The following is a 15,354-nucleotide window of genomic DNA, read 5'->3' on the forward strand; positions in this document are numbered from 1 at the left end:
GATTCGAAATCACAGACAATATATGCTGGGTGTTCCAACAAGGCTTCAAACTTTTTGAATTTGCAATTTTCACTTGGATTGGGCATCACCATATGAACAGGTTTATGGTTCCCACAGTATTTCAGATGCTCAATTAACTTGTTTTTAGCAATTTCTGCATTTTTTTCAGGAACCCCCTTCACCATTTTTCTACCATCAAATACAGTCAAACATCTTCTGCACAACTTGAATATTCTATGAGTTTTGTCTAGTTGTGTTCTCACTAAAGCTTCAAGATTATGTATCAGAGTGTAATGGTATGTACCATCCCCTTCAATTAGGAGCAGATCAATCGGAATTGCAGATTCATCATCAAGTGTACTGATTCTGAGAGGTGCTATCGGGCAATTGCCAGTGGAACAAATAAATACATTAATAGATAATTGTTTGCCATTGATGTGCCTAGCCCTTTTTTCAAATTTATCAATATTCTGAACTGACATTGGATATTCTAAACCCTCCATTACATCATCAAAATCATGTTCATGCTGTTTGTAATAAGTTATTCTCTCAGGATTTCTTAAAACTGGATACAAAGCAGCTAATATACACCACAGAAAACATTTCTGGTCGGCATTTTTTATATTGACCACGGCTCTTTTGTTTTTGATATTGGCTGGTAATGGCAGATATGTAGATCCTTGTAATGGGCTGAATTCAGAAATATTAACATAGAGCTTGTGTGATGAACCGCATAGGCTCCATCCGGACTCTTTTGCCGCAAATTCAGAGTGTTTGATGTTCAGTTGATTTATCAAATTGCCTATTATTGTGTCTGAATTTGCATTTGAATATACAGGTATAGTTTCTGTTATGTGGGGATGTGTAAATTTTGTGCCGTTTGGCTTCTTATATTGTACAAACAATTTGAGGGAGAGCTTATAAGAGCCATTTTGTGCATTTAGAATTGCCTGGAGATCAGGTTTTTTACTGTTCAAGAAATTCTCAATGCCACATCTTGGCTCTGATACAAACTGGTGATCTGTTAATTGACCGTTAAAACTGCTACAGATAGGTTCATGGCGTGGCTGTTTTGCTGCTCTGGCATTAAGAGGTGCTTCGTGCTTTCTTTTCAGACCAGATGTAGATGGTTGAGAGGGCAATGTTGATGACTGTACAGAGCAAGTATCTTTATGTTTATATGTGAAATATTCCATGTTATATTTTCTATTGCATTTGGGGCAAATTATTGTGGGAGTTTTGTATTTGTCTGGATTACAAATTTTTTTATGCTTGGACCAATTAGAGCTGGATATATTCTTATTGCATTGGTCGCAATATTTTTGATTCGGCATTTTTGCTGTTGTTTATTATATACAATTTCCTGGGCTTCAATTCAAAACTTTATACTGAATAAAAAATATCTGTTGGGTTCAGCACTGTGATTTGTATGTGTATATGTATATATGTGTGTATACACTTAATATTTTTGGCTTTGGTATTTATATAAAATTTCCTGGGTTTTAAATGTAATCTCTATGGATTAATATTATTAATATTAATCTTATGACAGGTTGTAAAGCCAATAGCTTACAAGTGGAAAATCATTCACACTGACCCAGCGCAAATGCCTGCACGAACATGCATGTATAGAATGGCAATGACCTTGTTATGTATAACAGGCTGGGACAAATATAAGCTTGACTCTAAATACGAGTGGATTACAACAAATATCAGATTTTATATTGTTCAATATGAATTTAAACCTGTAAGTATGAGAAGTACTGTATCAACACATCTGTTCTCCTCAGTCAGTCTCACATAACTGGCTGATGCAATATTCGGGAATTTCTGTAAATACTGAGGAAAAAAATCAATACTACCGTCTCGGGAATTGCGCACACTCACACCGAGGGGAAACATGCAAACACGGAGCAATTCTAGAGGTAGGCTCTGCATATTGCGTTGTTTTAATATTAGATAAGCAAATTGAATAGTATCCAATTAAACTTAAACCTGAAGTAAATATGTATAGGTAGGTATATAGACAAACTGATGCAATTTTGTAAATCTGCTTGAGGGGGGTTTGATATTTTCCGAATTATAAAATTCTTGGGTTAGGCAGGTGCTACACTTAAACAAATGGACATGTTGAGCAAGTTTTAAGTATAGCAAAGCTGCTAGAGAGAGGTTCGTACTTTCTGAAAAATTCCCGAGGGCATTTTTTACAAAAATCTTGAATTATAAGAGCTCCATACTTGAGCAAAAAAACTCATATGGGCATGTTGAGCAGTTTTAAGTATGGTCAAAGCTGCTGGAGAGAGGTTCGTACTTTCTCGCACTGTCCGTAGCAGGCAAACCGGAAGTAAACCGGAAGTGAACCGGAAGTGGACCGGAAGTGGACCGGAAGTGGACCGGAAGTGGACCGGAAGTGGACCGGAAGTAGACCGGAAGTAAACCGGAAGTGAACCGGAAGTAAACCGGAAGTAAATATGTGTGGGTGGGTGTGGGTGGGTGTAGGTGTGTATAGGTGGGTGCTCTTCCTTTCTCAGGGGAGCTCTTCCTTTCTGAGGGAGGCTCGTACTTTCTGAGGGAGGCTCGTACTTTCTGAAAAATTCCCGAGGGCATTTTTTACAAAAATCTTGAATTATAAGAGCTCCACACTTGAGCAAAAAGCTCATGTAGGCATGTTGAGCAAGTTTTAAGTATAGCAAATCTGCTGGAGAGGGGTTCGTACTTTCTTGAGTTTATAATAGTACAAATACTACTACTTCGGTGTAATAGTTTTTTTTTCTTTGACAATATCTGTTGAAATAGCAGAGATCAGGAAGACAGAAGCAAACGTAAAATGAGAATTTTCATAGAATTGGTTCGCAAATGTTGTTCAGATTTCTCTGTTTCTCGCGCATTTTCAGATGTATTTTCTCTTCTTTCCTTTTCAGTACGTAATTTGTGAACCCAAAACCTGTTTCCTGATAAATTTCCCTGACGTAAACAACACAGCTCCTACGATACAAAGGCCATCGGGGAAGAATGGCAGAAGAGGGTGCCAGCCAAGGGAACGGCAAAGGCTCTGGGGTGGAGAGTGCGACCGATGGACTCTTTCCAGAAGGAGCTTACCCTTGCCACGGAATAACCGCGCCTGAGAAGCAGTGTTTCCTTCCCCTCCCGTCAAGGGTTTTAAAGGGAGCCGGTGGAATCTCACCCTGACGTCACCAGATTCCACCAGCTGGAGAAAAAGCCTCACGGACATTCCGCGGCAAACGGTTGAAAACATTCGCGCGCTGGAAGCAAAGAAATATGTGACTCAAAGATTGGTTCGGAAGAATATTGCGAAGAAATAAAAAAAACTTTTTTAAAAATTATAGACGGGTCATCTCCGATTACCTAGGTGACCCAGAGTATACGCCGCTGGTGTCAGCCCTCCCAATTTTTTCGTTTTTTTCACCTCACCGTGAATCTAGAGGGCGACAGGAGTTCGGACAAACAGCAGACATCATTAGGCCTTTTTTATAATATTAAGGACTGTTTGCGCTCAAGTGACAGGGAGTTGGAAATCAGCTCCCAGAACGGAAAGCGACGCCGTAGATTTGTAGCGGGCGTAATCTATGCTCTTTTCAAAAGCCAGCCTGAACCAGGAGTGTGCTTCCTATCTCTTGGCTGCGGAGGACTAGAGGGAGAGGGAAAAAGTGACATACAGCTCCCTTAGGATCGAGGGGAATCCCACTCTAATACCCAATTATCGACAACCCAGGCTGATATCACGCGTTCAGACTTTCAATTGTCAGTTTTATGGGCCGCCTCCTCAGAGCTTTTTTGTGTTCCGAAGCCTCAACGCATCGGTTTTAAACTGGAAAGCAGATGGCTACCACAATGAATTTACGAGGCTGTGTAGTCTTTCAGGGTTTATCTGGACTCCGCCAGGGTAAGCAAACGTGGGGGGGATAATGGCGAAGACTGACGAGTGCTTTTATTGCAGTTAAAGAAGTGCGAGATTTATCACACCGAAAGTAACGATTGGTATCTGTTGAAGAAGAGTCGCACAGTGGGGAATCCAAATATTCGAAGTGAGACTCGGTTGTTGCTAATGGATTCTTGTTCTTATCTCATGGAAAGGGTTGAGTTTATACTTCGGTGGCTCAAAGAATATCGCTTCTTTGATAAGTGAAGCAAGATGGCAGATAAACGCATGAATGCGAACCATGGAATCAAACCTACTCAAGATCAAGGCAGGTGGGAAGTTTTGTGTGCAAGGGCTTGTCACAGATATCTATTGTAAGATTGGCAATGTCAGGCATAGCTCTGGTGGTGTTGGTAATATAGCAGTGATTCGTATTCTGAATCTAGTGGTGACGTCGTTACCTTGTAATCAAGAGGTCCCGGGTTCGATACCCGGTGGAGGCACATTGCACAGTGGTTCAAACCCCACTTTAAACTGTAGGTCCAGTCCCTGTTATCCTATCTGTGCGTGGGCTTAAAACAATAAAGCAATCGTATTCCGAATCAAACAGAAGGGATTTATGGGATTACAGATAATATAATAATTCCTTGACTCTGACTTATGAGCGTCGTCAGAATTTTTGGTAGGGGGTCCTGTCATTGTTATAAAATTAAGTAATAGATAGTAGCAGGGGTAGAAAAATACAGGGCGTCCAATCGCCATGGCGTCTGAATTTTCAAAACGAGTTCTATGTTTTTTGGTAATAATTTGAGTTCACTTAGGGAAATTTCCATTATCTACTTTTTTAAGTAACGAGTACAGTTTCTTCAATGTTGTGTGTTTTCTGTATCACGAGTATCATTAAATGAGAATAATAAACATGCCATTATAGTTTTTTTCACTGTTGCTAGCCGAATTTTAACATCTGCAAGATATGGTAGAGTCGGTTATACTATACTAGCTGATTACCCGGCGTTGTCGGGGTATTTATTTATCCCAATCTTGTATTAGACAGGAAAATAATGAATTCTAACTATAGTGTAAAATGTAACTAATTTTATTTCTCGTGAATGTCACCAATTAGCTTAGCGACTCCGAAAACTATGGATTCGACACTAATCTAGGTCATTTTTGGCATTTTATTTTTCACCCCCTCTCACCCCCATGCCGATAGGTGATGAACTTGGAGTTGAACGGCATTGGGAGTGTCACTATTCATCTTAGCGACCCCGAAATTTATGGATTACACACTAATGTCGGTCGTTTTCAATTTTTGTCACAGCAACACAAAGTCATATCAGCCTGAATGTTAGACAACCAGAGAAACATTATCGTTGTGCGGGATGCAGTCACGGCTGTCCGTCTTTGCGGAATTTAATGTCGGTCGTTTTCGATTATTTTTACATGTCACCCATTCCCACCCCACCCGGGTGCCAGGGGTGTCTTGCCCCACAGTATTTCTTTCCAGATTGCAAGAGATATATATGTGTACCAAGTTTGGTTGAAATTTCTCCAGCCGTTCGAGAGTTATGCTGGAACAAATACACACACACACACATCCTTTTATATAATATATATATATATATGAAATAAAATATAGATAGAATTAGAATGCATTGCACAGTTGAATTCATGGCTTTCTCAGTCCGTAATATAAAGAAATGCTAGAGAAAATGAGAAAAAGAGGCTGACACATGAATTGTTAAAAATTTCTACCCCGGGTAGTAGTACTAATTATTTTAAACAAAGAAACATATGATTATTTTGTTCCTTGAGACGAACACACACAAATTTCTACTCGATGAGTATATGAGCAAGGTATGGAAACTCTTAAAAGATTATCAGTTTTTTCTTCTTTTTTTAACATTGCACTTTGTCATTGCAGGAGGTGTACTGTGGCAAGGAGTCCATTTGCACGGTGGATGGCCTCCACTTCAATTCAATGTACAACGCGAGGGTGAGAGCCTTCAACAGCACCGGGGAAGGGGAATACAGCGAATGCATAGGGTTGCAAACAGCTGAAGGTAAGTTGCAAGTTTGTGTAGCATTGTTACTGGAATTTTAACATGTAACAAAATACTATGTAACACGCCAGCCAAGTCGTTTTCGAAAGTTGCTTTCCTTTTGGAAAAAACACACACACACCACACACTCAAATTCTGGAAACATACAATTATTTTAGAGCATCCAATTGAATGTTCGTGTAGTTATATTTTTCGCTGTTGTGTAAACATTTGTGATTTCGTAGCACATTAAGCACATTTTCTATCACAGATATGTAGACAACATCCCAGTTGGTTAAAGAATTTTCTTTTAAACAAAGTAGCATACAACGCTTCTTTCATAATGCTTATTCGTTGTGTTGCAGCGATTAACCTCAGTTCAGAACTTGAGAGTGTTCTTTAACATGCTGCCGTACAGTGCTGAAAGAAATGTACAATGATGTGATGTCTACAGAAGGGTTGCCAGAAAATAAAGCGAAAACAAAAATTTCCTTCTGACAGTAAAGTGGAAGTGTTATACATTAAACAAGAGAAAAGAGGTATACAGTAGCACTGTTTTAAAACGAACCAAGGCAACCGAGGTGTATATATATGTGTCAGCCAAGGGAGCCCGTAAGAGGGGGGACTCTCGGGTGCACTTGCCCCTCCCCCGAGATTTCTGGAAAAGAGTTAATTCGAAAGGTGGAATTGTAGCGATATTTTATAAGAAAACATATTGTTTACTGTGACTTACAGGTCGTAAGTTACAACAACAACAACTGCTACTACTACTGCAACTGCTGCTGCTGCTGCTGCTACTACTACTACTATTATTATTATTTACAGTACCCTTCGACACGTAAAAACATACCATTAAAGACAGTATAGATTAAGTGGTCTCTGACTCTGATTAATATCTATGCATTGTGAAAAACTACAAATTGTCAAAGAATGGTTCACCAACAAAGTTGATTGATTGATTTGGTGTTTTAGGTCCACTTTATGCACAGTAAGGCTAATCGGGACTGGACCTACAGTTTAAAGTGGGATCCGAACCACTATGTGCCTCCACCGGATCAACAAAGTGACATATGTTTCTTGAAAGAAAGAAAGCGAATCCAGTTTCTATCTAAATAAATAGTAGATTCGAGTCTGAACTTGTATACAACGCCAAAGTATTTGCAATTCAATTTGAATTTTGTAAAGTAGTAGTAACTAATAATAATAATAATAATAATAATTAAAAAAGTTTCTATGGCTCTGTCCCCCTGAGAAAAAATCCTGCGTGCGCCCTTGGTGTCAGCAGTCCCAACAGCCATCGCAGTCGCCAAGGAAAAGGCGAATCGAGAAGACAAGTCTGTCTGAACGGACCAACTCATGTCCACTAGAAAATTCCTCGGTCACAGTCCGGGTGCATGGCGTGTCCCTTGTTCCGTTTTGGTCCTAACGACCTGCCGATGATTATCGAGAGACATATGACGTGTGAAATGCTACCCCGGAGTAGGCTGCGGTTATCAGTCTCGTGAGGGCAAGATTCATTATGTGAAGATGACTCACGCTACCACATCGAGAGGCACGAAACCGTCAGGGCGATTACGCATTCCCCGTGACTGAACAGTTCCCCACCCCCTTTATTGGTAGTGCGCGCTTGTGAAGCAGTTCTAGTCGAGATGTATTTAAGTGTTTTTAGAATTAACAGGCAGGTCTTGGCGTTGTTACGCAGTCGACCTCCGCGACGGAGTGATTATCATAGCGCGCTGTGACGCCAGGGGCCTTGGGTTCGAATCCCGTCCCGGTCATCTGTGTTCTTTGCGAATGTCCCTTCATCAATCATCCTCATCGACGCGATTAGCCAGAAGTGGCAGAAAAGCGAAGTAAAATAAATAAATTTTCGCAATTATAATTTTACCACTTTGGTTTATACCGAGATCTTTGCTGCTTTCATTTGAAAATTTTTATTTCAAATTTCGGGAGGGGCTGTAGCACTATCAGCTCCCCCCTTCGTAATCCAGTGGTTGTAGAGAACAGTCGAAATTGCATGAATCATGTACTAACACAAGACGCACGCGGGAAATTCGGCTAGAATCACATCACTCTGCTGTTTACATTCTAGTGGACAAAGTACGATTTTCTGATTTTCCGTCGAAACGTCTTTACTTTTACTGTTTTGTACGGAATTTGAGATTGTTTATGTTAAAGATTCGATAAAGATCGGGAACACACGCTGTTGTTTTGGAGTCGTGACCTCGTCGCTGAATAACCTGTCACTTGCCTTGCTTGTCGTGAATTGGATGAAAAGGAATGGAGAAGGTAAACAAGTTAGAGGACATACAAACACACAAATTTCAATTCTGTGTTGTGTTGAAGTTCTTCGTCGCGCCCTTAGACTTAGAAAATTTTGCATAAAACCTCCCCTCCTTGTTCTATCATAACCATAGTGAGGCTTACATGGATCCTCTGCGAGCTGGCGGGGATGCTCCTGTGGTTTAACATGGTGATAGAGTTCATTTCTTACTTATTTGCTGAATTGTCAATTGTTTCTTTTGTTATATTTTCCTTTTCTCCCGCTTACTTCTTCATTCTTTATCTTTTCTTTCTCTCCCGACCCGGGCATTGGCGTTCTTTGTGAATATCCCTGCATCAGTATCATCACCACTCGTTCTTATCTTCGCGATTAGCCAAATGTGGAAGAAAAGCGACGCCAAATAACAAAACTAAAATTACTTTCTTTCTCTCAACCTTGTTTTGTTTGTCTGTTTCTCTCTCTTTTATTTGTTTTTCTATCTTTTGTCTGTCTCTGTTTTTTGATCTCTCCCTCTTGCGTTCCTTTGACTTCTCTTGCATTCTTTGGTTCTCCCTGTTTCGCACCTTACTTCAGTTTCACTCTTTTTCTCTTTGATATTTCGTTTCATTTCTTTTCACTGTCTCTGTCTTAAAACACAGCTATTTTACAATGACCCATAATCATACCGTCACCATACAATTCAACACACGACCACTTCTACACACAACTTCTTGATTTTCGGTGGCCGTCTGGATAGAACACCAATGTTGCCAGATATGGGAAAGAAAAAGCAATCGCGAGGCCCAAGAATCACTGGTTCTGGCACACGATGTGGCAACGTCCACCATGCAGCGTTGCCTAGTCTCAAGCGTCAACCCTCCCTCCAAAGAGACATTGTATTCCTGATCTTACCAACAAACATTGACACCGTTTTTTGTCACGTACATTACAAATACGGACCACAAAACAAGAACATAAGTTTCGTAAATCTCCGAACACATTCAGCTTGTGACAGGTGAGCAGGTAACAGAACTATGACGCATAATTTCGTGTCCCCAAGTGCAGGCTATTGCTTGAAGGGTGCCAGCATACACGTGCGTGTATAAATAAGACCTCTTGTATTCCAGGACCTGACGTTTGAATATAAATTTCACGAGCGAGGACAAAATAGGGGTTGCCGTAGCACTATCAAAGGAAGGAAGTCGGACACAATGTTATTTTCCTTTGTCACGAAAACAGCCCTGACGATATCACCCCTCCCTAAACATGTCCATTTGTGACAGTTGCAAAAACTTCTGTCTGGTCTATTGATCGTGCACAATGGATGCAATGAACTTTATTTTCTTGTAAACAGCACTGATAATCCACAGGACCTAAGCGCATGCGCACATCCATTTTGACTGTCGTTTTTTTTTTTTTTTAAAGGCAGTCGGGGTAGTGTGCGTGTTCTCTCTTCTTGTACAACTTGCTTCAGAACTCTTTTTTTTCTGTATTCTTGAGCTTCCAAAAATACATCATGCATGATACCTGCAATTTTACCCCTTCCACATCTGTGCAACATGCTAATGAAATTTTGCACGTCTCCCCTCGGCAAATTACAGCCGTAATTTACATTTAATTGCAGTATTTTTTTCTGTAAAGCTACCTGAACTCACATGGAAGCTGGCCTTTCTTTCGTGCATTCAGAAACTCGATCTTCCTGCTTTACCCCAAGTTGAGGGGGATAACTTCGGAAGTTCTCGCCAGTTCTCTGCCACACTGTTGCCAAATGTATACATTATGTTACCAATGGAAGCTTCACAAGAATCAGTTATAGTGGTTATGAAATTCAAAGTAATAAATGCAATGAAGTGGTTGAATAGTCTTGTGTCGTACTATACATCAAGTGATAATTAATTCTACATAAGTTGCAGTGCGCTTGAATTTTGGGTGTTTTATTCTAATTCAATCATTTTTTGTTGTAATTGTAATGTAGCTGCATGATGTAATAGACTATACCTTCGTAGGTATTTGGTATATTTACAAGTTAATGGTAATTTTGTTAACCTCCTGGGACCAGAGGAATTATGTAATGAGTAATTTTAATGATTTTGCAAACTTAACGGTTAGTTCTGCCGACCTACGTGGCAGAGTGGTTAGCACAATGTGCTACAACGCCAGAGGTCCTGGGTTCGAATACCAGGCTGGGTATGGGTATATTGTATGTAGAGTACCCATTCATCAATTTCATATCATCACTCATCTCATTGTTGCAATTAGCCAAAGTGGCAGAAAAGCTACGCTAAATATAAAAAACCAAATCAAGCCAAATAGTCCTGCATGCCTCTCCCCCAAAGTTATGTTCCAAGTTAAGCCAATGACTACAACCCCTCTCCCCATACAAATACCAACATGAGTGCACCAGTATCTCTATCCACACTCTCCCTAAAGATTCTCCCAGATTTCTGTGCCCTCTCAAAAATGTCTTTACAACCCCGAGTTTCAGAATTCTGGATAAATACCTAAATATGCAATTAAGAAATGTGTACATGGATTTATATATATACCACCCAAATGTAAAATCAACTGATGGTGTGAAATTTAATCTACCTTTTGTATAAATAATTGTTTGCTTTTTAAAATAGGATTGTTTTCATTTTTTTTATTCATCCATAGAACTAATATGAAACATTTTTATTTCAGTTGCATGGTTTACATTTGATCCACAACTTTCTCCACCCGAACTGCATTTCTCTAATGACAACAACACGGTTGTTTGTGAAGGATACGAACATCGTGTGGCACTAGGAAGTGTAGGATTCTCCCGCGGTGTGCATTATTGGGAATTTTCAATAGATCGCTATGATAGTGACACTGATCCAAGTTTTGGAGTAGCACGCCTTGATGCCAACAAGGAAGAGATGCTAGGTAAGCATTTATATATATTTAAAAAAAAGTCCTAACACAAAACATTGAAATGGTTGAATGCGAATTGCTGATGGAAATGTTAGTGATTTTAAAGCTGTGGTTTTCTTCGTAACCAACTGATTGACTTGGTTGCTTTATTTGAAAGTAATGAAGTGTCCACAACATGTTCATTTTGCCCTTAATATGTAGGGTTTTTAAGAACCTGACCTTGTGGTGAAACTGTAGTATCATTTGGATTTATTGGACTGGTTCCCAGATTTAAGATATTTATTTATTTATCACCTGTAACAGAACTCTGGCTCCAATTACAGTAGGTGTACACAGTGCTCGAAGTGAGGCGGGATGCAGGGGGATGGTATCCCCCTCAGCTAGCAAACTTTTTGCAAGGCATCCCCCCAGCTGTAACATTGCTCTATGTTAACACATAGGAGCATCCCCCACCCCCCCCAGCTAGACCGAAGCCTCGCCAAAACATCCCCCAGCTAGCAGTTTTCATTTCAGGTGTTGGGTGTACATATAGTCGAAAACAATTTAAAAATCACAATTATAACAATACAATACAAGAGGAGAAGGAGAAAAAAAACGTAACTACACTAATAATTGCGTAAAGAATAAGAGTACAAATTTTGTGCAGTTCATAAATCTAATAAATTATATTTGCAGGGGTATTGCTCTAAGCAAAGCAAAATGTCTGGTGCCACTGTTACCTGTACAGTCGAAAGTGCAAACTTCTGATCTGTTTGGTCTTGCTCACTTTCGCTTGGCTTTGGTGCTTTGTGGCATTCACGCCTTGCAAACTAACATTTCAGCATTGAAGTTTGCACCACTGACTATGTTTTTGTTGAAATATTATTTTCAGCATAGACGATGATCCCCACAGATAAAATTGCGGAGTTTGACTGTGGATAACATGAAAAAAGATTGTTGCCTATATATACGACGAACAGTAGATTTCAATAGCAAATTTCCAAGTTTAAGTTCTGCCATCGCTGTAGGATTAGGCAACACACAACGTTATGCAAGATAGTGCGTATTTCAGGATATAGGTGTCCCATTTTCATTGCCGGTGACTGTACCCAATCAGCATTTTTAAGGATTTGTAAACTATTTTAAGTTTTTTTTGGACCTACTTCAGGATTTTTAGAACCTAACTTAGAAATTTTAGGACCTATTTTAGGATTTTTAGATCCTATTTTAGGGTTTTTAGAGTCTTATTTTAGGAACCTGCAAGCACACTTTTTAGAACCTAAAATTCCGAGGTCTAATTATCACTCCACACTGCATCCCTGTTGTGCACATTTATTTCACAGCATTCCATTAAATTTTGTAGAGATTGAGCGAGAAGTACATATGTTGTAAGACGATTCTCTATATTTTGTTTGTTTCTTCCAGGGAAAGATGACAAGGGCTGGAGCATGTACATTGACCGACAGCGATCCTGGTTCATGCATGCTAGTGTTCACGAACAACGCTGCGAAGGGGGCATTCAACCTCGATCAACGGTGGGAGTATTATTGGACCTTGAAAGACACCAGCTTAGTTTTTATGTCAATGAAGAGCCACAGGTAATTTTATGCTCTAAATGTGTAATAATTTTTTGTACTTTAATTATAGGATAGTTCCTATGGCCGTATTTAGAGGGGGGGTTTCTAGGGTTCAACCCCCCCCCCCCCCCCCGAAACTTCTGACATGTTGGATTAATGGATGTTTAGAGTCCAAAATCTGTAACAAATTTTCAATTTTTTTTCGAAGCTTCACGAAAATACAAGCAGACAATATTGAAACGATCGAGTTAGAATTATCATACATTTGGAATTCTGAAACTTGAGTGAAACAGAGTTTATTCCCGGCATCGCAGCCCACCCGCAACTCCTCCGTTTTCACTTCTGCTGTCCTCTTTCCAGTGTTGTTCCTGCGTCACAAGGAATATAGACTGAAGATTCCCTTATGATTGTCCCAAAATTCCCTTTACAGCTTTTAAATTTCCCGTCCGATAAAGTCGAAAATAAATCCCCCTTGATAGGAGTTCAAACCTAGTACCTCCAGTTTCATAGCGCATTACGTTCGCTATTGAGGTTACAATCCATGCACCAGGTTAAGCTTTTAAAGAGAATAACTGGTTCCACACTTTTCAAAATTCCAAAAATTTAATTTTAAAGTTAAACAACAAAAAACTTGATGACTAAAATTTCCATCTAACTTTTAAAGTTTTTTCTTGAAGGTATCTAAAGTTTAATGACGAAGTAAAATAATTGTGCATTTCAGTACACACTGTATGAAATGTAAAAAAAAACAAAAATAAACTTATGCTGGATATTCACTCATCTGCTGGATTGAGTAAGCCCCCCTCAAGGATATAACAATAATATAATAATAATAATAATTATTATTATTATTATTATGGAATAAAATTGTTTTATTATTATGAAATTTTAATTGTTATTGTACAATTATTATTATTATTATTTATATTATTCAAATTTCTGGCGACGCCCTGAGAACAATTATGAATGACCCCCCCCCCGAAAATTTTTCTTACCTACGGCCATGATAGTTCCTTGCTTGGTGTAGTGGTTTGTAATGTGTTACTAAGCCAGAAGTACTGATCAAATTCAAATGTATCTTTCTCTGTGCTTGTTCTTCGTTACTCTAAATGCATTCACCTCACTGTCATCAATAGAAAATGATGTAACATGAGTCAACTATTAATTTCTCTAGGTGCTCACTTTACACTTCTCGCTTAATACCAAAAATTCTCGTATTTTTGTCATCTTTCACATAAATTGCAATAGAAAATTCTGAAAATTTTTCAGAATTTTTAATGTGTGGCATTGGTGTTCCATGGGTAGTGGTGTAGTACAGTTCAAATGTCCGGCAGATATGTATCACTTCCAAATGCTATGTACGAGGGTCATTTGAAAAGTTCTTAGAATGACAAAGAATAAAATACAGTTACCTGCTGAATTTGGTTTTTCTTTTTTCTACATAATCTGCCTTGAGAGCAATTCACTTCATCCAGCAATGTTCCAGCGCCATGACCCCATCAAGAAATGCAGATTCCTCAAAGCTTGCAAAATAGTCCTTCACTGCTGCTATCACGTCTTCATCTGATGAAAATCGCTTACCACCAAGGAATTTTTTAAGCTGTGGGAAGAGATGAAAGTCTGAGGGTAGCAGTTCAGGCAAATAAGGGGGTGTGGCAGCAAATCATACGTCAATTTGTTGATTTTTTGCCATTGCAACAACACACGTGTGTGGACTGGCATTGTCCTGATGCATGTTGATTTTCTTCTTCAATCCTGGTCTGTTCGCATGAATATTTGTGTTCAGTTGATAGAGAAGGTTAGCATAGTACTGTCCATTGATGGTGGATCCAGTTTGGAGATAATATTTCAAAAGGATGTCCTTCGCATCCCCAAAAATCGACGCCATGATTTTTCCTGCTGATTTGACATACTTCACCTTCTTTGGTGGTGGTGAATCATGATGCTTCCACTTTTTGATTGTTTTTTTGTCTCTGGCGTCTAGTAGTGTATCTGTTGTGATGAATCTGCGCACAAATTCGGTTTTGTACTTCTTAAAACAGACCAGACATTCATTGGTCACTCGCATCTTCATTCACTTCTGATCGACTGTCAACAGATGCAGCACCCATCTTGCAGACATTTTTCTCATCCCCAATTGTTCCGCCAAAATATGAAACACCCATTCACCTGAGATACCCATAGCTTTAGCAGTTTCACACTCTTTCAGACAACCGTCCTCCAACACCATATCATGAACCTTTTCAATAATTTCTGCCGTTGTTTCTGATTTTGGCCTTCCCCTATGTGAGTCATCTTCTAAGCTCTCACGACCATGTTTAAACTTGGTAGTTCACTCTGGGACAGTGGCAAATGAAGGAGCAGAGTCCCCTAAAGAGTCCTTCATATCGCCATGAATTTCAGTCACCTTCATTTACTTTTTCACGAAGTACTTAATCACTGCATGGTGCTCAATCTTCTCCATTTTGCACTACACTCACACCTGCTCTGCTGTTCCTACCTCTCGATGCCAAACAAAGGAAGGCACTTCGATGATACTGTGAATGTGTTCCCTTGAAGGGTGGTGGATACCACTGGCATGCATAGTTCCGAACTACTACGGACATTTGTCAGTTATTCTTATAACTTTTCAAACGACCCTCGTAGATGTAGTCATTGATACCTGGTGGTGGTGACGATGACTATAATGATGATGATTACGCTTATGGTTATTATAAA

The 15,354-nt window shown here is 39.4% G+C and overlaps 1 protein-coding gene across 4 annotated transcripts in view; it reads left to right on the forward strand.

Moving 5' to 3' along the window:
• The window catches only part of Trim9 (E3 ubiquitin-protein ligase Trim9), a 593,684-nt gene that overhangs the window by 571,215 nt on the left and 7,115 nt on the right, over window positions 1–15,354 (forward strand). For all 4 annotated transcript variants that reach the window (XM_083124911.1, XM_083124913.1, XM_083124912.1 and 1 more), the window contains 3 exons: window positions 5,805–5,943; window positions 10,868–11,092; window positions 12,485–12,657. In XM_083124911.1, coding sequence (XP_082981037.1) covers window positions 5,805–5,943; window positions 10,868–11,092; window positions 12,485–12,657 — 537 coding nt within the window. The remainder of the gene's footprint in view (window positions 1–5,804; window positions 5,944–10,867; window positions 11,093–12,484; window positions 12,658–15,354) is intronic.

The sequence above is a fragment of the Lepisma saccharinum genome, chromosome 7 (genome assembly GCF_977018435.1).
Source record: "Lepisma saccharinum chromosome 7, izLepSacc3.1, whole genome shotgun sequence".
Taxonomy (NCBI): Eukaryota; Metazoa; Arthropoda; class Insecta; order Zygentoma; family Lepismatidae; genus Lepisma; species Lepisma saccharinum.